General features: G+C 34.9%; 3 protein-coding genes across 3 annotated transcripts; 1 reads left to right on the forward strand and 2 right to left on the reverse strand.

Moving 5' to 3' along the window:
* Positions 1-10,884: 10,884 nt before the first annotated feature.
* On the reverse strand, positions 10,885-12,141 carry LOC126890943 (uncharacterized). The gene has a single exon (XM_050660117.1). The coding sequence runs from the start codon at positions 12,139-12,141 to the stop codon at positions 10,885-10,887; it is 1,257 nt and encodes a 418-aa protein (XP_050516074.1).
* Positions 12,142-19,083: 6,942 nt separating this feature from the next.
* LOC126890944 (matrix metalloproteinase-18-like) lies at positions 19,084-20,604 on the forward strand. The gene has a single exon (XM_050660118.1). The coding sequence runs from the start codon at positions 19,084-19,086 to the stop codon at positions 20,602-20,604; it is 1,521 nt and encodes a 506-aa protein (XP_050516075.1).
* A 906-nt stretch (positions 20,605-21,510) lies between these two features.
* On the reverse strand, positions 21,511-24,852 carry LOC126890945 (uncharacterized). The gene has a single exon (XM_050660120.1). It carries the CDS (start codon positions 24,850-24,852, stop codon positions 21,511-21,513), a length of 3,342 nt encoding a protein of 1,113 aa, XP_050516077.1.
* Between the last annotated feature and the right edge of the window lie 692 nt (positions 24,853-25,544).

Consider the following 25,544-nt stretch of genomic DNA (forward strand, 5'->3'; position numbering starts at 1 on the left):
TAAATTCCTGTAACTGGCTGTATACAATAAATCATACAAAATAGTTAAATTCGTTTGTCTTCTTCTTCTTTTTCCTCTTTATAAGCAATTCTGATTGTTCATTGGCGGATTGGTACCTCTATGGAAGGTTGTCACATGTCTATTAAGCTAGAATACCCATTTCATAAGGGAACTATGAGACTTACCCCATATTTCTTGCTCTTTTCATGCTAATTTATTACGCAAATTAAAAATTTATTGCTTCAACCCCTTCAGAGAAATAGGTGGATATTCTAGCTTAATATTAAGCTAGAATAGCCAACATTCATATTTCCGGAACGAAAGTAGATAGAGGGTCGCTTTTGGCGGCATATTTTATTGCAAATTAATTGCTAAAAGATTGGGTATACAAGAACTTACAAACTCACCCCCTTTAACCCCTACCGGTATCATCATTCCCCGGAATCCACAAAAAGTGAAAATATCCAGTTTAAAAACCTAAAATCCAGTGGCTATTTTTTTGCTAATTATTTGCTATAGGTCTACGCCAAAAATGAATTTTTTGCTTCATCCCGTAACGAGCGACAATGGCTACTGGGGTTAAATACTTAAGCTACAAAACCCAACACTACTATTTCAGGAACGAAAGCAGATAGAGGGTCGCTTCCAGCGGAATATTTTATTGCTAATTAATTTCTGAAAGTGGGGGTATACAAAAATTTATATACTCACCCCCTCCAACCCCTACCCTTATCATCGTTCTCCGGATTTCACAAAGAGTGAAAATAACCAGTTTAAAGACTTAAAACCAAGTGGGTACTTTTTGCTAATTAATTGCTGCAGGTCTACGCAAAAGTTGAATTTTTTGCTTCATCCCCTAACGAGCACTAACGGCTACTGCAATTTAATACTTAAGCTACAATAACCAACACTCTTATTTCAGGAACGAAAGCAGATAGAGGGTTGCTTCCGGCGGCATATTTTATTGCTTATTAATTGCTGAAAGATAAGAATTTACAAACTAACCCCTTCCAACCCCTACCGTTATTTTCGTCCCCTGCACTTCACAAAAAGTGAAAATAACCAGTTTAAAGACCTAATACCAAGTGGGTATTGTTTGCTAATTAATTGCTGCAGATCTACGCCAAAAAAGAATTTTTTGCTTCATCCCCTAACGAGCAACAATTGCTACTGCGGTTGAATGCTTAAGCTACAATACCTAACACTCCTATTTCAGGAACGAAAGCAGATAGAGGGTCGGTTCTGGCGGCATATTTTATTGCTAATTAATTTCTGGAAGATGGGGTATACCAGAATTTACAAACTCACCCCCTCCAACCCCTACCGCTATTTTCGTCCCCTGCACTTCAGAAAAAGTGAAAATAACCTGTTCAAAAGACCTAATACCAAGTGGGTATTGTTTGCTAATTAATAACTGCAGGTCTACGCCAAAAATAAATTTTTTGCTTTATCCCCTAACGAGCAACAATGGCTAATGCATTTTAGTACTTAGGCTACAATACCCAACACTCCTATTTCACGAACGAAAGCAGACAGAGGGTCGCTTCTGGCGTCTGGCGGCATATTTTATTGCTAATTAAATGCTGAAAGATGGGGTATACTAGAGTTTACAAGCTCACCCCCTCCAACCCCTACCGTTATCATCTTTCCCCGGATTTCACAAAGAGTGAAAATGACCAGTTTAAAGACTTAAAACCAAGTTGGTATTCTTTGCTAATTATTTGTTGCAGGTCTACGCCAAAAATTAGTTTTTTGCTTCATCCCCTAACGAGCAACAATGGATACTGCGGTTTAATACTTAAGCTACAATACGCGACCCTTTATCTGATTTCTTTTCTGAAATAGGAGTGTTGGGTATTGAAGCTTAAATATTAAACGGCAGTAGCTATTGTTGCTCGTTAGGGGATAAAGCAAAAAAATTATTTTTGGCGTAGACCTGTAGCAATTAATCAGCAAAAAATACCCACTTGGTTTTAGATTTTTAAACTGGGTATTTTCACTCTTTGTGAAATACGGGGAATGATGATAACGGTAGGGGTTAAAGGGGGTGAGTTTGTAAATTCTTGTATACCCAATTGTTTAGCAATTAATTAGCAATAAAATATGCCACCGGAAGCGACTCTCTATCTACTTTCATTCCAGAAATATGAATGTCGGCTATTCTAGCTTAATGTTAAGCTGGAATAACCACCTGTTTCTCTGAAGGGGTTGAAGCAATACATTTTTAATTTGCGTAATAAATTAGCAATAAAATAGCAATAAAAATTTGGGTTAAGTCTCATAGCTCCCTTATGAAATGGATATTCTAGCTTAATATACATGGTTGTCACTCCACCTTTTGCGTGGTCGGCCGATGCTTCTACCGATTGGTGATTTATCTCTTGCTATTTTGATCACACGTTTCTCCTCCATTCTGCTTATATGTGGTTATTCCATTCTTTTTTCTTCTTCTATTTAGTGTTCATTCGTTTATGTACTGTACGTTACATTGTGTTCTAATGTCTTCACTTCCCTTTCGACCTTTCAGCGTATTTACTGTAATTCTTCTCAGTACTCTCATCTCTGCCATTACTATAGTAGTCTTTCTGTTGTGGCTGTATTGGGTCTTGTTTCTGATGCATATGATTATTGGTCGTATACTGGCTTTATAAATTCTTGACTTCATCTCAGTATTAATATGTCGGTTTTGCCATATACTTATAATTTCTTTGTCCAGGTCTCCGTAGCTTAAAAATGTAATTCCAAGGTATTTTATTTCTATTACTTGTTCAAAACTGATACTATCAATTTCTATTTTACATCTGATTGGTTCTTTACTGATTACTATTGTTTTAGTTTTCTGAGATGAAATTGTCATATTGATTCTTTTGATTTTATGTTAAATCTGTGGACTAATCTTTGCACACTATCTTTATCTTTTGCTATCAATATTTCGTCCTCTGCTTAACAGAGTATTTTTACTTCTGTGTTTCCCATTCTGTATCCTCTTCCTTCGTTGATGCTTTTGATTGTTTCATCCATGATTATATTGAGACTCAATGAGTCTCCCTGTCTTGATCCGCTGCCTATGTCTATAGATTCTGTAAGTTGTCCATCTGTTACCCAGGCAACCAAGTGACGTCAATAATGTCGAGCAAACGTCAGTTTTTGTTTGAATATATACAGGTGTTTGAACTTTACGTCGTATAAACGTCTTTTGTAGGTGATTTTAAATACGTAAGATTAATGACGTTAAAATACGTTTAAAAACACGTTTTCATTTCACACAGCCCAAGTCTGCCGTCACAAAAATGGGAGGAGTTAATGCTTATAATGTTTAATGTTGTATATTGACTATTGACATGATATTGACTCCAAACTTAATTTATTGTTTACATGATTTGTGTGGTAAAATGTAAAATAAGCCTTGTTTATGGTGTTACTGGTTACTGGGTTTATTTTCTGTTAATGAACTAATTGTTATGTGTTGTTCACGATTATTTTTGATTTAATGGACAGCGTTACGTTAATTTAAGATATTATGCTGGATAATTTGTTAATAAATTATTAATTAGTTTATATGTTGTTTCAGTTTTGACACAGTAAGTACCTATACTTATATAAAAAGTAAATTTCTATAATGTTGCATTGAGGGTATTGCAATTTAATTGTAATTCTATCCATTTTTTATAAAGTCTTCCAATTGTGTTTACTTTTAGTCTATAAGCTAAATTTAAAACAGTTAAATGAAAGATGCAATACCAACAATGCCCATGCGAATAATTATTATTGTGTATTTTTAAAACCATAAAATGAAAAATAATCTAAAAAAAAACGACAAAAAAATACGTTTTTGATATCACGTATCTAAAACGTGATAAAAATGACGTCAGTTAGGATGGGACATATTCACGTGACTTTCGACGTCGAAAAAACGTGATAAACTGACGTGGTTTGGTAATAATTATGACGTCTTTACAACGTTGTGTAAACGTTATTTGGTTGCCTGGGATATGACTACCATTTTATTGTTTTGGTCGATCATCTCATCACACCTATTTTTATAGTAGAATGTAAACAATTTAAAAATTTATAACTAAAGAGTTTTACCCACATATCTTGGTGGTTCAAACATGTAATGTGACCTGTTATACTATTTTAGGTAATAAGCACTGATGATGGAATCGTTATTCCGAAAACGTTATGTGATGTAGCTCCGTTTGGGATATTTTCTAAATATACCTTTTACAAAGGAATTTAACTATTTTTTCTATTAAAATATTCTCATGGCAGAAGAAAATTTATATTTTTTATCATTTCTTGGTACTGTAAGATGTATTATTTTAGATCATGCATAGGCATAGGGTATTTTGGAAAGAGTTTAGAGAAGATTATCAAAAGTTATATCTACTAAGTAAGCTCATCGACAAAAATATTTCTTCCTTGGTTTTAATATCTTATATGCACAACATATTCTTTCTATGTCTTCAACTCTACAACAGTCTAAGGTAAGGAAATCAATATTTTACGAAACTAAGACTTAATAATATAAAAATTTGTGTCAAATTGGTAATTCGAGACAGCAAAAATGTGAATTATTTTACGAAGATCCAGCGTGCATCCTTATTTTCCAGTGTTTCGAGTTATTTAACACTCATCAGGAACACTTGCGGTAGTTCAAACTGAGATTGCGGTATATATTACATTTGTTGAGTATTCTTTCTCCTTCTTAACCTTTATCGAGCGGTATAATGTTACACCGGTAACAGACGGCATAGGTGCAATTGTACCTGTTATACATTTTCTTAAAAAATCCTTAATCGAAAGGGAAATATTTGTTCGTTTTAATATAATATTATTTAATACTAGCATAACCGGTTAAAAAATGTTTTACTATTGCAATAAGCAAATAATAATATTCGGTAATTTGTTCTTGTACGGATTTACAAACAAAGATTAGAAGCCGCTTTCAAGTGACCCTACTTATCTATCGTAAATTATTTAAATTACTGTAGCAATAAATCCGGAATAGTGGTCGTAAACAAATTCTAGGAATAGTAATATTGTATTGTATTTCAATTGGAAGATTTCATTCACATTAAGTTCTTTGGTGCTTGCCAATATACGTGTATACCTGAAAATTATCATGAGTGATAATGCCGACAAAAGAGGTATACATAGAATCAACAAAGAAAACTTGTATGAGATGTGGAATATGGAGTCTCTGCCACTAATACGGGCTGCAATGTCTCGTGATCGTTTCAAGACCATGCTAAAATTTATAAGATTTGACAACGAAAATACCCGCCAATAACGCAAAATAGCCGACAACACTGCACTCATACGAGATATCTGGACAATGCTGAATAAAACTGTGCAACAAGTCTACAAACCATCCCAATGCATAACCATAGATGAACAATAATTAATTGTCTCTATTTAGAGGCCGCACAAAATTTACACAATATAATATCTTCCAAACCCACTAAACATGGTATTTTGGGTTTGTAATGCATTAATAGTATATTGTACAACAAGAGAGAAAAAAGACATATTTCTCACGAGCGCAGAAGTTTGTTGCGCAAGTCAAGCGAGGGAGAAATATGTCGTTTTCTCACGTGTTGTACACTGTACTTTTTCTATGAATGCATTTTTGTCAAGAGTTTAATCTTCATAATTAAATAATTTAGGTGCCATTATGTAGATTATATGCAAAAATTGGAATAAAATACATATTATACACATATGTAGGTATTTAATATTTTTAATATTTATATACTTTTATTTATTTAAAATTATAGTTACCAGTTATATTTGAACAGCTTTGAAATGTAATTACTGGTAAGTTTTGATTTGACACATTTTATTTGACAAAAATATTTGTGTTTGTATTGTGCATGTTACTATGTTACCATGGAAACCGCGATTCTACGTATGGAACCCGTGAGAAAAAATGTTTTTCACTGCAATGGCCGACTTTTCTCACAGCCTGGGAAATTGTTCGTTTTGAATGTATGTAATTAGTGAGAGACGTTGCACATGGTATAGCATCCATAGAAAAATACACTATCCCATGCAAATTCACCTTTATATTTGAAAAAAACAGCATATTTATGGTTCCCGGCAAGTTAACTTTAGCGAACGAACAATTTTGAATCTGGTCACGTCTTATAAAGATTCTGGGCGAAATGTTACCACAGATAACTTTTTACCAGTTTTGCACTTGCTAAAATCTAGAATTCATGTCATATGACGTTAGCTGCTCTTTTAGAAAAAAATAAGAGATTTCTACTCACCAATATGAAAGTAAGTTAGAAAAGAGCTACATATTTTTTCCACAAATCTTGCATATAATCATGATGTTATTGTATGATCTTATTTGCTAAAGAAAAACAAAGCAGTTGTGTTACTCTCGTCCATGCATTTAATAGGACAAGTAGTCGGAAATGATTGAGTATTAGAGTAAAATTAAAGGGGGGTTGATACCATGGATAAAATGCTGGGTGAGTATAAAATCAACCGTCTAACATTGCTTTGGCTCTTGGCCTTTTTTTATAACATGATTGACGTCACTGGTTTAACATCCTACATTATATCGAGAGCACAATCCATTACAAAAAAAAAGGATCAACGCAAGAAGTGTTTGAAGGATCTTTTTAAAGATCTTTGTCTTGCTGTAGATACTCCTCCTCAAGTATCTCACAGCATTCTTGGATCTACTCCAGTAACCAGAAGTTGCATGTTTGTCAAAACGAGAGGAAAAACAACCTAAAACGAGAAAGAGTTGTGTAGTATGTTTTCTACTTTTGTGTGACGAAAATTCTTTTCCGACATCTATTAATCCGGTCAACTTAGACATCAAAATAGTTGGCAAATAACAAAAATTGCCGGAGAGCCAAATTTTGGTGGAGAACTAGAGTTTACCATAACAAATAAAGTTTTAAAAGTCTTCATCGATTCTATGTGTGCAACAAAAGTTATTCGGGGTCAAAGGTCAAAATTTGAGATTTTTTGGATTTTTCTCGAAAACCGTAAGTTTTATCAAAAAAAAAACATCAAACCAAAGTTGTAGATCTTAACATTCTCTACAAAAATAGTCCTTACAATTTTTTCCCTAAGAGTTACCATTCCTGAGATATCGCGATTTTAAAAGTTACTTTATACATTATATTATGCACATAATATACAGTTATACACTCATATACAGGGTGTCCCAAAAGTAGTGGAACGGTCGAATATTTCGCGAACTAAACATCGGATCGAAAAACTGAAAAATACGTTTCAATCATTTTCAAAAATCTATCCAATGATACCAAACACCAACCCCCACTACACCCCCTGTAGGTGGGGTGGAGGGTAACTTTAAAATCTCAAATAGAAACCCCTAGTTTTTCTTGCAGATTTTGATTCGTTACGTAAAAGTAAGCAACTTTTTTTCAAGACATTTTTTCTAACTGTGGATAGATGGCGCTATAATTGAGAAAAACGATTTATCCTGATACCATAGGTAAATTATAGAAACGGTCTAATATCTCGAGAAATACACTTCCAAATGAGAATAAAAAAAAGGTTTTTAATTCTTTTCGAAATCCTATCGAATAACACTAAACATGACCCTCCAACCCACCCCCTGGAGGAGGGGTGGGGGTAACTTTAAAATCTTAAATAGCAACCCCCACTTTTTATTACAGATTCGGATTCGTCATGAAAAATTAAGCAACATTTATTCGAAACATTTTTTAGAATTGTCGATAGATGGCGCTTTAATTGGAAAAATACGATTTATTAGCGCCATCTATCAGCAATTTTAAAAAATGTTTCGAATAAATGTTGCTTATTTTTTCATGACGAATCTGAATCTGTAATAAAAAGTGGGTTAAGATTTTAAAGTTACCCCCACCCCACCTCCAGGGGGTGGGTTGGAGGGTCATGTTTAGTGTTGTTCGATAGGATTTCGAAAAGTATTAAAAACCTTTTTTTTATTCTCATTTGGAAGTGTATTTCTCGAGATATTAGACCGTTTCTATAATTTACCTATGGTATCAGGATAAATCGTTTTTCTCAATTATAGCGCCATCTATTCACAGTTAGAAAAATGTCTTGAATAAAAGTTGCTTACTTTTACGTAACGAATCCAAATCTGCAAGAAAAACTAGGGGTTTCCATTTGAGATTTTAGTTACCCCCGAACCCCACCTCCAGGGGGTGTAGTGGGGGTTGGTGTTTGGTGGCATTGGATAGATTTTTGAAAATGATTGAACACGTATTTTTCAGTTTTTCGATCCGATGTTTAGTTCGCGAAATATTCGACCGTTCCACTACTTTTGGGACACCCTATATAAGCCACGTATTTGCATAATGTGGCACTTAAGACAAGTATAAATGCCTATTTGTGTCAGTAGTAGAGATATGAGAATCTGAGATCCAAGATGGCGGCCAGCTTGATGGCTAGGATGGCGTTGAGGCCGTAGAAGTAGCCTCTGGTGATGTACAAGAAGAAGTACACCCTGTCGTTATAAAAGAACCCTGTCGTTAAGAAGTACACCCTGTCGCACCCTGTCGTCATAGGGGTGAGAAGTAGACGTGTTGCAATGAGGCGGCCAGCGGCGTTGGGGCCTCTGAAGAAGAACCCTGTCGTTATAAAAGAACCCTGAGAAGTACACCCTGTCGCACCCTGTAGGGGGTGAGACGTGTTGGCGGCCAGCGGCGTTGAGGCCTCTGAAGAAGAACCCTGTAAAAGAACCCTAAGAAGTACACCCTGTCGCACCCTGTCGTCATAGGGGTGAGAAGTAGACGTGTTGCAATGAGGCGGCCAGCGGCGTTGAGGCCTCTGAAGAAGAACCCTGTCGTCATAGGGTGAACGTGGGGCCTCCGGGGCGGTAAAAATGGCGTTATGTAACAAAATTAGGCAATGTAGATACGGTGTCGGCAAAAAGCAACGATTTTTTAGTATTATAATTTCATACAAACGAATGCACCCCGCCTGCATTCTACAATGTGCTTTTAGAATTCAAAGAAAAATACGTGAGTACCTCCAAGTAATAAAAATATATTGCAATGTGGACGCTGACGCAACGGCAACTATAAATGTCGTTCCCACGAGTGAACCGGATACATCCACATTCCAATGATGTCATACGTTAATGCACGTGTGGCGAAATGAGTGAACCGCGGGAAATACGCTGACAGTAACTATAAATATTATATGTCGTTCCCACGAGTGAACCGGATACATCCACATTCCAATGATGTCATACGTTAATGCACGTGTGGCTTCAACGAAATGAGTGAACCGCGGGAAATACGCTGACAGCAACTATAAATATTATATGTCGTTCCCACGAGTGAACCGGATACATCCACATTCCAATGGTTTGCAAATTACTAAAGGATGTAATTAAAACTTATGTTCACGAGGCTTGCAATGTGGGAAAATACGCTGACGCAATATGGTAGCAAATTCTATAAATATTATGTCGTTCCCACGATTGCGTTTATTGTATAATTAGTAATAAACAGATGCAGAAAATATAATGACGCTTGCAGGAAATTCCAATTAAGATGCACATACTATTTAACACATAAATATTTTATTAGGAACAGGTCAGGACTAAGGAAAATTTCAAACAAATATAAAATTAATATATATGTATATTTATATATTAGTTTAAGTAAAAGATGCTTCATTTCATCAATGTCTTCCGTGCAGTGTAGATTGGTAGAGTTTTGCGAAAAAATACAAAAGTTGAAAGCGGATATACAGTGGTACGAAGATAGAACCGCAATTGAAAAACGATTTGCAGAGTTTCATTTGTCTACAAGAAAACTACCAAAAACACAATACCCATTAAAAAGAATTCAACCAGCAAGATGTCTCAATTAACGGCATCGTTTATCATTCTCACAGCTATTGTTAACAATGTCCTTTATACAAACGTTCCAAACAATGTTAAGAACATAGCGATATGTTTTAACGATGTAAAAACTGATTGTAATCGAACTGAATGGACTCTAATGGATCATGAAGTGGTGAATTATGGCCAGCTTCCAGTATTTTTCAAAACGATACCAAAGTCGGGAGGAGCATTCTACAAGATCAAGTTAATATCCCCAAATAACACTGAAAGTGATTCAAAATGGAGCAAAACTAATAATGATGATGACATCGTCCAATATGGTTCATCGATTATACTGTTAACAATAATATTAGTAATAAATGTATTTCTAGCTGTTAATATCATTATAAAATTTTTTGTAAGTCGCAAATGTGAATCATCTTGCATTAAAATAAATATGTAAAAAAGGAAGGCAGTGTTTTTTTTAAATAAAACTAAAACAATACTTTTAATCTTTTATTCAAAAACCTAATTTACATAGGTAATATTTTTTCACAAAACCATTGGCGGAGGTGATCCACATTTCTCTCGGTGCAGGAAAATAGTCCAGTTGTGTGACAAGGATTGGCATTCTGAATAAAGTTTCCAGTATCAAGGGGTGTATCATCAAATTTACAAACATCAATAATGGTGGGGAAAACTCCAAAAATATGACATTTCTTTTGTAAAAATTCCACTTTTTGTTCGCCGCGAACGTAGATGTAATCAGCTGCATACAACAACTTAGATTCTAGTATTTCATTTATTTTTGAATATTCAACATCCCCATTGGAATACCGAAGACCGTGCAGGTGTCTCTCCAAGTAAGATACAGTCTTCTTATCTTTATTACTCAATGTAGCAAACGGTTGTGGAGACGTAAATATGTAATGGCATCGTTTATGGCCAATTTCAATGGTAAGCTCTTTGGGTACAAACCACCCATCTACGGTGAATCCTTGTATGTCAACTAATGCGATCCTCATGATGTTGCGATCAATACTGAAAGACATAGTTGTAGATTGTCCTATTTAAATTATATTTTTGACAACTTCAGTTAGTGGAAAGTATTCGAGTAGGCTGTCGTGAACAATTAAACAGTAAGCTCGAGTACCTGCTGGAAAACCTTCATCTGCTTCGATTTCCAACTTAACATCGACAGTTCCGGATCTAAACGATGTATCATCCTGCTTGGAACAGTCAAAAACAAACAAAGCATATCTTTTAAATGCAGAGTAATCTAAGATGGGATGTTTTGTTAGCGAACGAGCATAACTGGGAAAGAATTCAGTATAATTGTAGTGAGCTATAGCGTAATCATTTTTTGTGAAATCCAATTGCATTCTCTCGTTAGGCCAATAGTCACCATTAATAACCACTCGTACGCTGGACATTCTAATGTGATCGAATAGCGTCGGATCAGCGTGAATATCATCTCGTTTAGAAGTTTGAAAAGCTACAATAACGTAGCGTGGACGTTCAACAGCTGAAGTTGTCTTTACACTCCATATCTCTCGTCGAGATCCTGCCGTAAGTGAAGGTAGTTCATTGAGCTCCCATTTACGGAAAGGTATGGTTATCGGTGTATTATTCTTAATCGGAGTCATTAATTCGATTTTCACATCATCATTGGGAAAGACATGTTTGACCTTGAGTTCCATGCTGGAGATGGTTAATGATACTGTTGTTACCGTCGTGGAACCAGTAGGTTCTTGGACAACAATGCAATCTTTATCATTACGCGCTCGAACAAAGCGAAACACTTGACGACCATAGGTTAATTTAGTGTAATCGTTGAAAATGTTGAAAATATGTTTGATTGGAATCAGTAAACTAAAGGCGTCCCCTGTTAAATGTGGATAATTCGGATAGTTCCATCCTGCAGTACTGAGAAATTTGGAATCTTCAGGTGTATAACACAACAAACTGCGAATAGTGCTGACTACACCTGGATCTCGAACTATTTCCATGTCATGTGAACTTTGGATGTATGTACAGGTATCAAACAAGAAGGATCCAGCATTCGGCGCAAGAGAAACAGTTCCATTACCAGCTTTCTTGATACTTCCTTTAATTTCTAAAAGTGTGTCGTGTATCGCAAAAAATGCATCTGATTGATTTATGATAAACTCGACAACATCACTATTATTAAATGACTTGATGTAAGGTGTATATGTACGAAATTCTTCTTTTCTAATAGTATCGTCGAACCGAGGTTTTTGGTAAAGATCGAAAATATGTGGTTCCTGCTGATGAACCTGGCGTCGAATATAGTGGCGTTTTGGCATTCTTCAGCCGTAATCCAATGGAAACAAGAAAAACTTTATTGTCAGCAGACACGTCACGTCCCATGTAGGATCCGTGTGAGACTAATGAATATGGATGTGTAGAGTTGTGTTTTATATCTAAACCCATCTATCGTTCCTTAAAATCCAAATGCAGAGTACTTTTCTCTCCTCTAAAGTTGACTGGTCTTAATTCTTGATCGACTACACTAACGGTAATTTTGGTAATTTCACGTATGCTGCTTACTGGTATGTATATAGGGTTATGAGGACGTTCATCAATAGCAAACCCCGGATCAACACTAAGTGGAAAATGTAGAATAGTGTGCGCAGGTCTGTCCTCGTAGAAGGCTCCTTCGGTAATGTTGCATTCAAAAAGTAGACTCGATACTTTTATAATGTTTACAGGTTGATCTGAAGAATGCAGTGTACCTGGCGCCAATATTCTATTTGAGGAGAAACCCAATAATTTACCAAGACTATCATTTTTCTCGAAAGTAATGGTATGCTCTTGACAGAAAATTTCACATTTAAGCGTATTGTTGTTCGGTCTTAAAGTGAACTGCTGAACTGAATTGTATTTAGTGTGTAATGCACTTCGAATGTACGCTTCGATATCGGTAATTTCATAACATCCGGATGGAATGTCGATATGACGCAACTTTTTACGGTCATTTTGCTCATAGAAATAAAATTTTTCACCATCGATGTTTGGGATGGAATTAAATGTATGAAATCCCAACACTGCTACATAATACTGCTGAAGTGGATCAAGTACAAGAGGCACTTGAGGAGTAAACGAAAATTCGTTTGTAGTACTTGTCAAGGTTAACAATCGAGACATGACTGATACTTAATATAGGGTGTAGTAAGTTAAATATCAATATATTATGGTAAAAATTTCTTTATTTTTCTTATTATACTGTTACATGGTTTTGTCTTATTTACATTTTGCTTATAGATACCGCTCTCATAGACACCGCACAATACACATGTAGATTTCATATTGCCGCAAACATCACCCCATTCATGTTTATTATGATCTTTCTTGCAAGGTAAATGATCTCCTAGTGCGAGACGAATATCGTGGGGTAGTTTATACCAAACACCGCTCGTTATATTTTCCATAAAAATGCATGTGGCACGCCTCAAGATGTCGTTAGATGGTTCCATTGTAGAGAAACTTTAAGCATAAATGTCCACAGTTAATTTGGTTATAAGTTTGGTATGCGTCGTTATTATAGAAAATTCGTCCACCACTCAAATATGATGCTAGTTCCCGCGGTGGCTTCAAGCAACCATATGAATCAAAGTATTCTATGTTGTTATTTATCTTTCGGTAAGCTACCCAATGTGTACCAGGGTTCTTGGAAATATCAAGATTAATAATAGCACATTCGTGTTTACGGGGGGCTTGAGGTAAATTGTCCCGCATAAAAACTCCACGAAAATTTGAAATTTTTAATTGTTTAGCAAATTTATTCAAGTCCACATTGGTTAGAGGTCTATTAGGTAGCTTCAGCGGGAGTTTTTTGACTTCTTCAAGTATAATCCAAAGCCACCTTTAGCGTTTTTTCGTAGGTATAAACCTTTGCCTAGATGTTCCATTGCTTTATTATGACGTTTATCTTCTTCCAGTTTCTTTTGAGCATTCTTTGAGTCGATTACTGTCTTGGCAATGGCACTCGCACCTCCCGCTAAAGAGCCGAGAGCTGATAAGCCTGCAAAGATAGGGATTAAAGGTAAAATACCACCTGATTTTGGTTCAAATGGAATAATTCTTGGAACCCGCACATTTTTTTTCCCACCTACGTTTTTAACGGCCGTTCTAGCTGCTGCAAGTGCAAGTAGGGCTGATTTACGTAGATTTGGTGCTGGAGGAGTACGTTTCAATCTTCTGATAATTGGTTGCAGCACGTGTCGCTTAAATGATCTAACGCCTTTACCACGTTTCACACCCATACCTAGTTTTCGTTTGGCTTTCATCGCTGTAGTAGTTAACCAGGCAGTGGTTTTTTCACCCAAAGATGCGTCTTTTGCTTTAACTCGTTCCCACGCTTTATTTTCCAACACCCAATCTGCTTTATGTCGATCTTTTAAGGAATTACTTTGAGAGTATGCTATATCGTGATCTCTCGCAGCCTGATCTAATGGATTTATCCCAGGATCTCCTCGTGCTAGACGTTTCTGTAATTTAGTTCCAGGTCCTAGATAGTGGTAGCCAGGAGCGTGCAATTCAAATGGTAGACTATTGATTATAGAATTTAAAACTCCTTCACCTTGAACAACCAACATTGAAATGAATCGTTTCACACAAAATTGCTTTTTATATAACCAAGTGCATAAAATTCATCTCGATCACAAGATGAAGGTTGTTCAACAAGACAAGACACTAGCAGTGGAAAACTTAGATTTTGTCGATAACGTGACAAGAACCAGTAAACATGGTGCATTGCTACCACATTCTTTTCGTGCTATCATATGCGGCCCAAGCGGATGTGGAAAGACTAATGCTATGTTGGCATTATTGTTTGACCCGAATGGCGCTAAATTTCAAAATGTTTACGTTTATTCAAAATCGTTGTTTCAACCCAAGTATCAATTTTTGAAGGAAGTGTTAGCATCTGTGAAGGAGGTGGGCTATTTCCCATATAAAGATAATGATGCTGTAATAAGTCCTGGTAAAGCCAAACCAAATTCTGTATTCATATTTGATGATGTATCAACGGATCCGCAACAAACAATACGTGAATATTACTGTATGGGGAGACATAAAAATATCGATTGTGCATACCTATGTCAATCCTACAGTCGAGCAGGCAAACAACTCCTACGTGATAATGCTAACCTTATTGTATTGTTTAAACAGGATGAGCTCAATTTAAAACACGTCTTTGACGATCACGTCTCTCCTGACATGACATTTGAGCAATTTAAACAATTTTGTTCTGAATGTTGGAAGGACAAGTATGGTACATTTGTTATTGTTAAGGATTTTGATATTTCTAACGGACGCTATCGTAAAGGTTTCGACAAGTTTATAAAAGTTTAGACGTGGCTGAGATACCTGCATTATATAAAAGCATGTTGGACAAACAAGTGCTTCTACGCAAGCGCAAAGTTGCGGAATTAGCTAGAGCTATTCGCAAAAAGTATTTAGCGTTAAAACTAGGTAAATCGGAGGAGGATGAAACTTTGAAAAAAATGTTTAAACCCATAACCAGTGTTCTAAAAACATCGCAATACAATGCTAACGTTAAAACGGAGTCGATTAAAAAAGAAGAACCAATGGAAAAAGAAGAAGAAATTAAAAAAGAAGATATCAGCACCATAAAAAACACATCATTTATCAGCGATGAAGAGGTATTCAGCGATAAATCCGATGAAGAATACGAAGATAGCATAGAAACAAACCAATCGCAAGATAAGGTATCCGAACAAGAATTTCAAGATTACCTAGAAAAATACCATCATCTAATTCATCCTTATGTGAAAGACCATTGGCAGTATTCAGATAAAATAGATAGAGTATACGGTCCTACTCATGACCCCGTAACCTCTAAATGGAAACTTGGAAAAACTGTTATTGATTTCGCCCATAATGGTTGGATTGTGGCGAAAGGAGACTATGTTGTTGGAACTCGCGGGCTATATGAATTAATATTTTACAAAGAACCTGATTATTACACTGAGGACGATGTGAAACGATATATTACATTGCTGGAATTAACCAATGCTCATAAAAAACTGAATGGTACACTAAAGGGAACCAAAACCTATAAGTGGAATGAAATTATTAAACCTAATCTTAATAAATCACTTCTTAAACCTGACCTGAATAAATCATTTCGTCGTAATACAGTATCTGGTAGGGAGGAGGTTGGCTCAGGAATACCGACACATTGGGAAGACAGCGATGATCATGTGCAATATGTGTATTGGGATGACCCAAACGAACTTTGTGAGCGCCTCAAATTGTTGATGGCTGAGCAAAAAGCAGGAAACACCGCATCCCTCAATAACGAAATTGTTGCCATTATCAACGAATTACGTGAAGCAGATATTATATATTAACGTTAGATCAGATTATTGTAGCATCATTTCCAATATGAATGTTGACAAGTTTGGTCGCCATCATTATCGTTCTAATGAACAAGCTGTTAAAAAGCTACGTGAAGGCTTAAAACAATCTATTTTGGATGTACAAAACCAAATACATGCAGTAAAGAAGGATATGCAACGGAATCCTCCTGTAGCTGATACAGATCTTTCCAACAAGAAATTCGTAGATAGTCGCATTGTTCATGTCAAGTCTTTTGTAAGAAAAGAGTTTAATTTGTTGCACAAAGAATATAATGCAAAACATGTTCAACTTGAACAAAAAATCTCAGACACCATAAGTAAAGTAGAAAGTGATTCTAATAAAAAAATTAATTTGTTGCTTGATGAGAACAAAGTGAATGCTGCAAAAATATCCGATTTGTCGAAACAAGTACACGAGTTTAGAAATGACCTAGATTTATTTAAACGTGAAATGAATAAGAACGTTACAGATGCTGCTCACCAAAGCGCACAAAATATGTTGAAATCGTTGGAAATGGAAAAAAAGATTAAAACAACGGATCTTAATTCACATGATTTAGAAAATCGTCTTAAGGTAGTAGAAGAATACGTCGAAAATAATAAAATTGTCTAAAGAGTCAATTGATGGACGAGTTGCATAAAACCTATTGTACAAAGAATATTGCGTTAGAACGTAAACAGTTTAGGTAGAGTGAAGATGTCTGATGCAAAAAAGGTGAAAGGCAGAAAACATAATAAATTACTAAGCGAGTTACAGGTAAATCTACAAACCATAAATGATAATAGGATTCATGATCTTGAGCAATGGCAGAAAAGCATTCGATATGAATCAGATATGAGATCTTTACTAGATAGTAGAGTATCAGAGCTGTCAAAGACTTTGTATGAGTTGGATGAACGTTTATCTTCAGCAGTAAAAGAAATCCAAGATACACTTGCTATATTTAACACATATTTACACCCTTTACTCCAAAGAGTTAAAGCTTTAGAAAGTAGAAATGGCGTCGTCCATGGAAAAGGTCCAACTAGTTAACGAGCTACACAAACCTGCTCGAAAAAATTATCCAAGACGACGTACAATAGTCAAAGGCTTAGACGATTTATGGCAGATGGACTTGGCTGAAATGCGACCTCATTCTCATAACAATAGAAATTTTAAATTAATTTTAGTTGTTATTGATTGTTTTTCGAAATATCTGTGGACTCGTCCATTAAAGACAAAGACGGGTGAGGAGCTGACTCGAGCATTTTCGGATATCCTCGCACACAGCAAACGAACACCGAAAAATCTGCAGTCGGATCAGGGAACTGAATTTTACAATAACAAGTTTCAAAATTTAATGAAAAAACATAAAATAAATCACTATTCTGTTTTCACTACCATGAAAGCAGCCATGGCTGAACGCGTCATTAGAACGTTGAAATCCAAACTTTACAAGTATTTCAGCTTACACGGTACTTACAAGTGGATTGACATATTGCCCACAGTTACGGCTGAATACAACAATACAAAGCATTCAAAAACGGGGTACAAACCATCACAAGTGAACAAAACCAATGAAAAGGAGATTTTAAAAAACAAATTTACGCATTTAAAAATCGCAGGTCCCCGAAAATTTAAAGTCGGCGATATTGTACGCATCAGCAAAACCAAAATGTTATTCGACAAGGGATATGTTCCAAGTTGGACAACAGAATTATTCAAAGTTACCAAAATCAATATTACCAACCCTGCAACGTACATGCTCGAAGACATGCAAGGTGCACCGATCAAAGGAGCCTTTTACGATGAAGAGTTACAGAAAACAGCCAATCCTGATATTTACTTAGTTGAAAAAGTTTTACGTCGTAAAGGTAAAAAAATGTACGTCAAATGGCTTGGCCTTGATGTAAAACATAATAGTTGGATCGATAATGATGCTGTCATCTAAAAAGGTGGGGGAATTCTGAAAAATTAGCAGAAACACGTTTTTCGTTCTCAGTGTGTTGCAGTCAGTTAGCTAGTAAAAATGTATTCCCAAGATACTGAATACTCAAGCGGCAGCGAGTATGATGTCACCCTTTCACCATCATCTGAAACATCAACTGTATGTGAAGACTACGATCATGAGCTGGATGCTCTTCTAGAGAAGTATGAAGAAGCAGCTAAGAACGAGTCCCATTATCTGCTGTACACACAGTTGTTAAATGGATCATACCAACTTGGTTGTGGTCTAAGTCCAGCCAGAACATATACTCCAGCTGTAATTATGTGGAAATCGCCATGGCAGAAAATATCTTTCAGTGCCTATGAATGGGAACAATTAATTACCCAACTCAATGAGCAAAGTTTTTTCCACGAAAACGTGACCGTCTCTGATGATCCTGTTGAAATTCAGTGTGGTGAATATTGCATAATTCGACAAATAACCTACAACAGCATGAAATTCCTCGAAATAATCAAGCACGGCATTAACTTTTGTCTCTCAGAAGTGCAAGTGAACACCCTTGTGGAAGCAAATAGTGAACTTTTAACACCGTATATGTCCATGCTAGAGACTATTGAATTTCCACATTATTATTATAATACGCTTAATATTGTTCGAAATAGTTTTAGTAGTCATAATTATACGTTTTCAGACGCAATTCAAAAATTGTATACATTTACACAGGAAGGAAATACTTTACAACATATAGCGTTAGGGCAACTTATATTTTTCTGTAAAAATAGGATCGCTAATGATCTTGAAAGAATTTAATAAAGCTTGTAAAATATATCTCTGTTGTTTTATTTCATGAAAATAAATTACAAGAGGAGTATTGGCTGGTGGGGTTTATTTATATCACAGTGATGTTTTCTTATTTGAACTAGTATCATTCGAGATGCATATCAATAAAGTTGTTCTGCTCATCGCAACCAGCATAAGTTTTTGCTTAGGTGGAAATTTTACTGAGACAAATGCAGTGTCATGGCTAGAACAATATGGTTACATCACCACAAGTGAAACTGCCAGTACTGATATTACTGAAACACTAGAACAGTTTCAAGAAAGATATAATTTACCGGTAGATGGGAAATTAAATAAAGAAACGATGGAGTTAATGCAGAAACCACGATGTACACAAGGAGACAATGCTTACGCTGTAAAATCAGCATGGAAAAAATTTGATATAAAATGGTATTTTCCACAAGCAACCCCTCAAGCTTTGACAGTCACTAAAAGAGTATTTGAAATATGGGAAGAAGCATCAAAATTTAAGTTTACTTATCTGAGAATCCCAGATCCAAATCCGGATATAACTATAACAGTAGTTCCAAAACAGCACTATTTTCGATACAATTGTCAGGGTAACGACGAATGTCCTTTTAAATTTACAAGTGGTATATTAGCACATTCTTATTTTCCACCTACATCTGGGTGCATAGAAATTCATATGAATAGCAATCTAACATGGGATTTCAGTTTAAATTCTACAGCAGAAGGTCGAACAAATTTCTTTGCAGTCCTTCTCCATGAAGTTGGTCACGCTTTAGGTTTAGCACACAGTAGCGATAAGAAGGCTGTAATGTATCCCTTTTATGAAACCTTTCCTTCTCACATAACTGATGATGATAAAAGAGGCTTAGAAAAGTTATATGGACATAAAAGTAAATCTGCATCTATTCCAACTCAACCTAGGAGTAGTTCACCAACTACAACAGAAAGATCTAGGACAACCACAGCAGCTAGGACTAATAAATCAAAGCAAAATATAATAACGAATGTATGTGAATTGGAATATCCAGATTTAATATTTTTAGCGTATGCTCCATCATTTCCAACATACCGAATGTATATAGTAAGTAAGGATCTGGTATGGAAATATGACTTAAATAATGAAAAGATGCCCACCAATGCTGAACAATTTATAAGATACTTTCCAAGGGGAATTACGAACGTGACACATGTTTTTCAAAGTTCCAATGGAGATATGATTGGTGTAAGCAGAAATCGTATATATGCAGCAGCATTTCCTAGCTTAAGAATTCATACAGATAACATGGTACCTGAAATCAATAACGCAAGAAGTATTAACGGTTTATTCCAAACAAATTCAGGAAAAAAATTTGTTTGTTTTGATGGTTCATTTATTGAATTTAATGATAAAGACATTATCTCAAGAGGACGCATAAGTGACGTTTTTCCAGGAATACCAAATGATATTACATCAGCATTTAATTACATCGATGGACATATATATTTCTTAAAGCACAACGTCTATTACAAGTTTAATGAATTTACAAGAAGTGTCATTGAAAAAGGTACTTTTAATTGGAATATGTTGGGGATCCCTTGTCCTGATAATGGATTAATAAAACAACTGAAATCCTTATTATCTAAAGTAAATTTATTTTATGAATAATTAATGTCTGGGGGTCCATCATCAATGGGATCTGGGGATCTGGGGATCTGGGGATTTTGTATGGGGAAAAGGTAAATAAAAATAAAGCATATTTTACAAGAAAGTCTTTTATTCGTTATTAGTAATCGTAATCGCAAATCGTATTCGTTTAATCGAAGTAACGTTTTGTGATCAATACAACTAAAAGGTAAGTAATTACTTTACAAGAAAGTTTTTTTTACATTTTACAGGTATAAACGTACAAAATATGGAAAATGATACAAATATACAGATCGTCTTTACCAAAAGGTTTAAATTTTATTAGCATCTTAAATATCTGAGAATCTTACTTTTTTATTACGATTCCTGTGTAAGTCCTCCTCACAATCATATCTATCCTTTAGTTCAAAGAGTACCTCACAAAAACCATTTTGACACCAGGATGATTTTTTTCTAAATATCAAATGTAAGTCTGAAGCTAAACAACTAACATGAAAATTATCAGATTTAGCTTTTAGACATTTTTGTTTTTCAGAGAAAATTATTTTAAATACCCTGTAACATGGTCGACAGAGTAGCAAATTATATTTTGGTATTTGATAATACCTAAACCATAAGCAATAGTAGTCATTAAGTGCAAAAGTTTCAAAATCCTGACACTCTATAATTGCCTGACGAAGTTCAGGTGAAATATTCAATTCTAGATCATGATTCTCAAAGTCACAAACTTTAAAATGTTCATAAGGAACGGGATTAGTTTTAATTTGCATCCATTTAATTTTACTAAATTTTTGAACTATTTCCTCCGTTAATACCCATGGTAAAGGCGATTTACTAATAAATTTTGAAATTTCATGTATGTTTTCGATAATAGAGCTTATGCATAAATTCTGTAGACTTTCCATCTTCCACATCTGAAAAATGAATTCACCTATGTGTTATACTGTAGTGGCCCCAGGGCAACGTATCAAAAGTGTTGGAGAGTAAGTGCCGTTTGTCATCAAAAGGGTTTAAGGCTATTTTAGTTTGCTCAATACTGTAAACTTCATGTAATTTAGATTGTATACAACGCTGTGTTGCATAAAAAAGTGATTTTGTTTCGGCAGTTTCACGAAAACTTTTCAAACAATTCAAATAATCATCAAAGTTAATTTTCATCTTTACAACATTCATCTTAACCCCTTTCGACTTTTTAACATCTTTCTCCCCAGCCACTTTATATGTATATTGCTTTGAACGAAGACCAACGAAGTGAGTCATGATTTTTGAGTTATTCTCATCTTTCATTAGACCTGGCACTTTTTTGTTTACTAAAGGAATATTCCAAGGATTATTTGGGGGATAATCGCTTGTATCAAATCTATGAATGTCAGGCTTAATCATTTCCTCGTATATATCATTACATACAGTTTCATAAATCAATCCATCAGTATCAATATAAAGCAATTTATTTTGATTTAATGGGAATTTTTGTAACATATAGTCATAATGAAATTCATATATGCAGGTTTTAGAAAGTTCTAAAATTGCCATTCCAACATACAATGGTTTATTAAAAATAATTTCAGCTTTCTTTAATTCTACTGCCATTAATGATTGATCGAAAATAACGCGACTATGAAACTTCGGGCTAGCAATCAAATTTCGAGCACCTACGCGTCCCTCCCATTTATTTACTAGTTTCACCAGCCTATGCTTCCTTTGGTTCTCCATGGTCTTCCCGAATACAGCGTTGTTCATGAGCTTGTATAAGTTTTTCTCAAAGCTTGTTTTAGCTTGAGCCCTCAATTGTGTATTAAGAGCAATGTAACCTTTTAACCAAGTCATTTGCTTGAATCTCAATACCTTATGAATTTTAGTAAGAACTAATCCATGTGATATAGCCTGTTTTAGGTTCCTGTAGTGAATAACGTAGTTAGTTTTATTGTACAGAGTGGACAAGAGTTTAGATTGTTTGGAACCAGGAGGTTTGCAATGCTCTACACAAAACGGTAAATCTTTATGGTAGTCATGTAAGTTTTCTGGATAAGAGAGATCAACTTCAAGAATGTATCCCTCTTTTGCATCGTCAGGTATTGACATAACATCGATATTTGTATCATCCCAATGGAAACCTCCATAAGGGAGAGGTTCACTCATCGCCCAACCATATAGATTGTTAACATCAAGGTACATGAGATATTTAGAAGGTTTAGATGGATCGTAATTCATCATGTATTTGTTGTTAGCCTCCCCCATCCGGTTACAACACTGTGATATACCTCCACGTATACCTCGTTCATAGAATAAAAGCATATCAACATCTTGTATAGTTTCCAAGTGACATCCTGTATACTTGAGCATTGCATCCCATGTAAAACCTGGGATGGTATAGTAGTGTCCTGGATCTAATCCATATGTCTTGAAGCATGTGTCTCGAAAAGTTTCGAAAACTACAGCCAAAAGAAGTATATCTGTCTTCATGTATAAATTACTGTAATCCCAAAGAGTCTTCATGTTAAATTTCTCCCACACTAATTTAGCGTGAGCATAATTTGAATCTGATATATGCTCATCGTTCAGTTTATTGTAGAATTTTTCTTTATTTGGCAACTTTGTTTCATCCAACCGTTCAATTTTATCTAAATAATCATAAAAGAATACTCCTTTTTTAGTTAACAACTTGAACGTTTCATCATCTAAATTTGGAAATTGTTTTCTTAAAATTCCAAAATTTTCTGGCTTCAAAGTTGAAACTAAGCTATCTAATGAACTCCCCATAAATCTAAAAGTATCAATGAACCGGAATCTAATATTTGTCTTTTTATGGTAAACTGTGAAACTAATATATTTTTCTTTGTTGACTGGTAAAATGGAAATGTCGTACATTTTCGCTAAATCCTTTATTATGAAATGCGAGTCGTAACCACTCATATTGTGGAAGGCTATTGGAACCACAAATGCTTTTTTATAATTTAAATTGCACCCATTGTGTGCAAAACCTCTAAAATTGCCAGTCAAATGACAATGGTCTCTTACAATTCGATCCTTCTCCAAAAATTTTCTATTACAAATGTGACATCTCTCAGTAGCATCTTTTAAACTTACTTCAACGTTCATGGGTTGAATATTTATTAATTTTGAATGAATAAATTGAGCTAAATTGTCAATTTCATGTGAAAACCATGACATACAGTCCAAACCCACATGACTTTTGTAGAATGAAAAATTATCGTCATAATTACACTTAAAATATAATCCGGCACTGTACGCTGTGTGTCTTTGATATGGATGCGTTGACGTAGTTGATGGTGTTGAGTGGGATGCGCGAAGAGGAACGAGCAGTGATTCAAAATCTGCGTATACTAGGAATGGCAATTTTTCTTTGTAAACAAAGTTTTTAAATTTGACATATGGTTCTTTGGTGAAACTTATTTTGCAGTCATCTATCTTTTCACAGTAGATGATATGAGCATCCAACTTTTCTTTTGTATAAAAATAATTAAGACATCTGTCACATATATATTTCTTTCCATTGTGTTTAGAAAGTTGTGAATTGACAAGTTTGCCTAAATCTTTTATCCAAATATAGTGAAAATGTATTAGATCTTCATCACGTTCACCACTCCATGGTCCGACGTTGTCCACTTCATTATTAAAATAATATTTATTTTGAACTATCAACAGATTGACATGTTTTTCCCGTTTTTGTTTAGTTAATCTCACAGGAAGTACCGAAAAATTGAAAAGCTCATCTTTAACATTTAACTCGAAAACATTAACGGAAATATTTTCATTATTTTTTTCAAAGAGGGAAATTTGATTTAGAGTTACTGGAAATGTAAGACCTTTTAAATTAAGGACAGTGGTGTAATGAGGATATGAAGTAGTTTTGTTAGTGTTTATGTTAACTGAATATAGGGCTGATACAATGGCCCAAGCAAAACAAGCCTGGTCGTTATTCTTAACATTGATACAAGCTCGTTTTTTGGTAACTTTAGGATGCAATTGAATATACGATGAGGCTCCTTTAGCCATTTCAAATTTATTAATGTTTATTTCTAAAGATATAATTTGATTCAGTGCCCAACCACTCTGAGATTCCTCAAATTCAGATAAATCGGTCAAAACAATATTTTTAACGTAAACTTCAAACCAATAATTTAAATCGGTAGTCACATCAATAACTTCATTTTTAGTATTAAAATATTTTCTTTCTAAATTTTCCACCTCTTCAGCTTTTTTGATAAATTCCCCACAAAATGTAGTATTTACTTTTAACATGCCCATTCTTTTTAAGTTGTATTCAATTTTCTTTTGAAATAGTTTAAAAGCATCGGCAAAAAACTGTAAAATATCTTTATGCTCTTTGTTAATAATTATTCCTGTTTGTACTCTACTTTGAAAAATTGATACTATATTTCTCCATACAACCTTTGCTTTACTTCTACGTATATTATTTAACCCACCGCCTGCAACGGAATTTAAATTTTGAAGTATAATTAAAAATCTTTTAAGGATCCCTACATTGGTTTGAAGTTTTCGTAGCGTCCCTATACTTAAATCGCCATCCTTAATAGCTAAATTGCATAAACATATATGTTTTTTAACTTGTTTTATCCAATTTTTTGTTTCTCTATCCGAACAACGCTTTTTTAAAAAAAGTAATTTTTCAGTTTTATCAAATTTTTTAATTATCTCACTACTAAGAATGGCGATTTCCTCAGAATTCATTTTTCAAAATTTTGGATATGAAAAATCTACTTACAGTTTTTTAAATTTCAATTATTTCGAATGACGCTGCAGGATTTAGCTTGCTCGACGTGCTCACCAGGCCTCTGAATACGACAGCGTACTTTTCTGTCCTCAACTGATCTATATAGGGGGCGTAGTCCTCGGTAACCCGCTTCGGTAGGAACACCACACTTTCCTCTAATTCTAGAAGCACCGATTGGCCAAATGCAGTGTTGACGATTTTACTG

The sequence above is a fragment of the Diabrotica virgifera genome, chromosome 9, assembly GCF_917563875.1.
Source record: "Diabrotica virgifera virgifera chromosome 9, PGI_DIABVI_V3a".
In the NCBI taxonomy this organism is placed as follows: domain Eukaryota; kingdom Metazoa; phylum Arthropoda; class Insecta; order Coleoptera; family Chrysomelidae; genus Diabrotica; species Diabrotica virgifera.

Bases quoted from the DNA above. Each gene is read 5' to 3' on its own strand.
- LOC126890944 (XM_050660118.1), top strand. From the start codon at position 19,084: ATGCATATCAATAAAGTTGTTCTGCTCATCGCAACCAGCATAAGTTTT.
- LOC126890945 (XM_050660120.1), bottom strand. From the start codon at position 24,852: ATGGGCATGTTAAAAGTAAATACTACATTTTGTGGGGAATTTATCAAA.
- LOC126890943 (XM_050660117.1), bottom strand. From the start codon at position 12,141: ATGCCAAAACGCCACTATATTCGACGCCAGGTTCATCAGCAGGAACCA.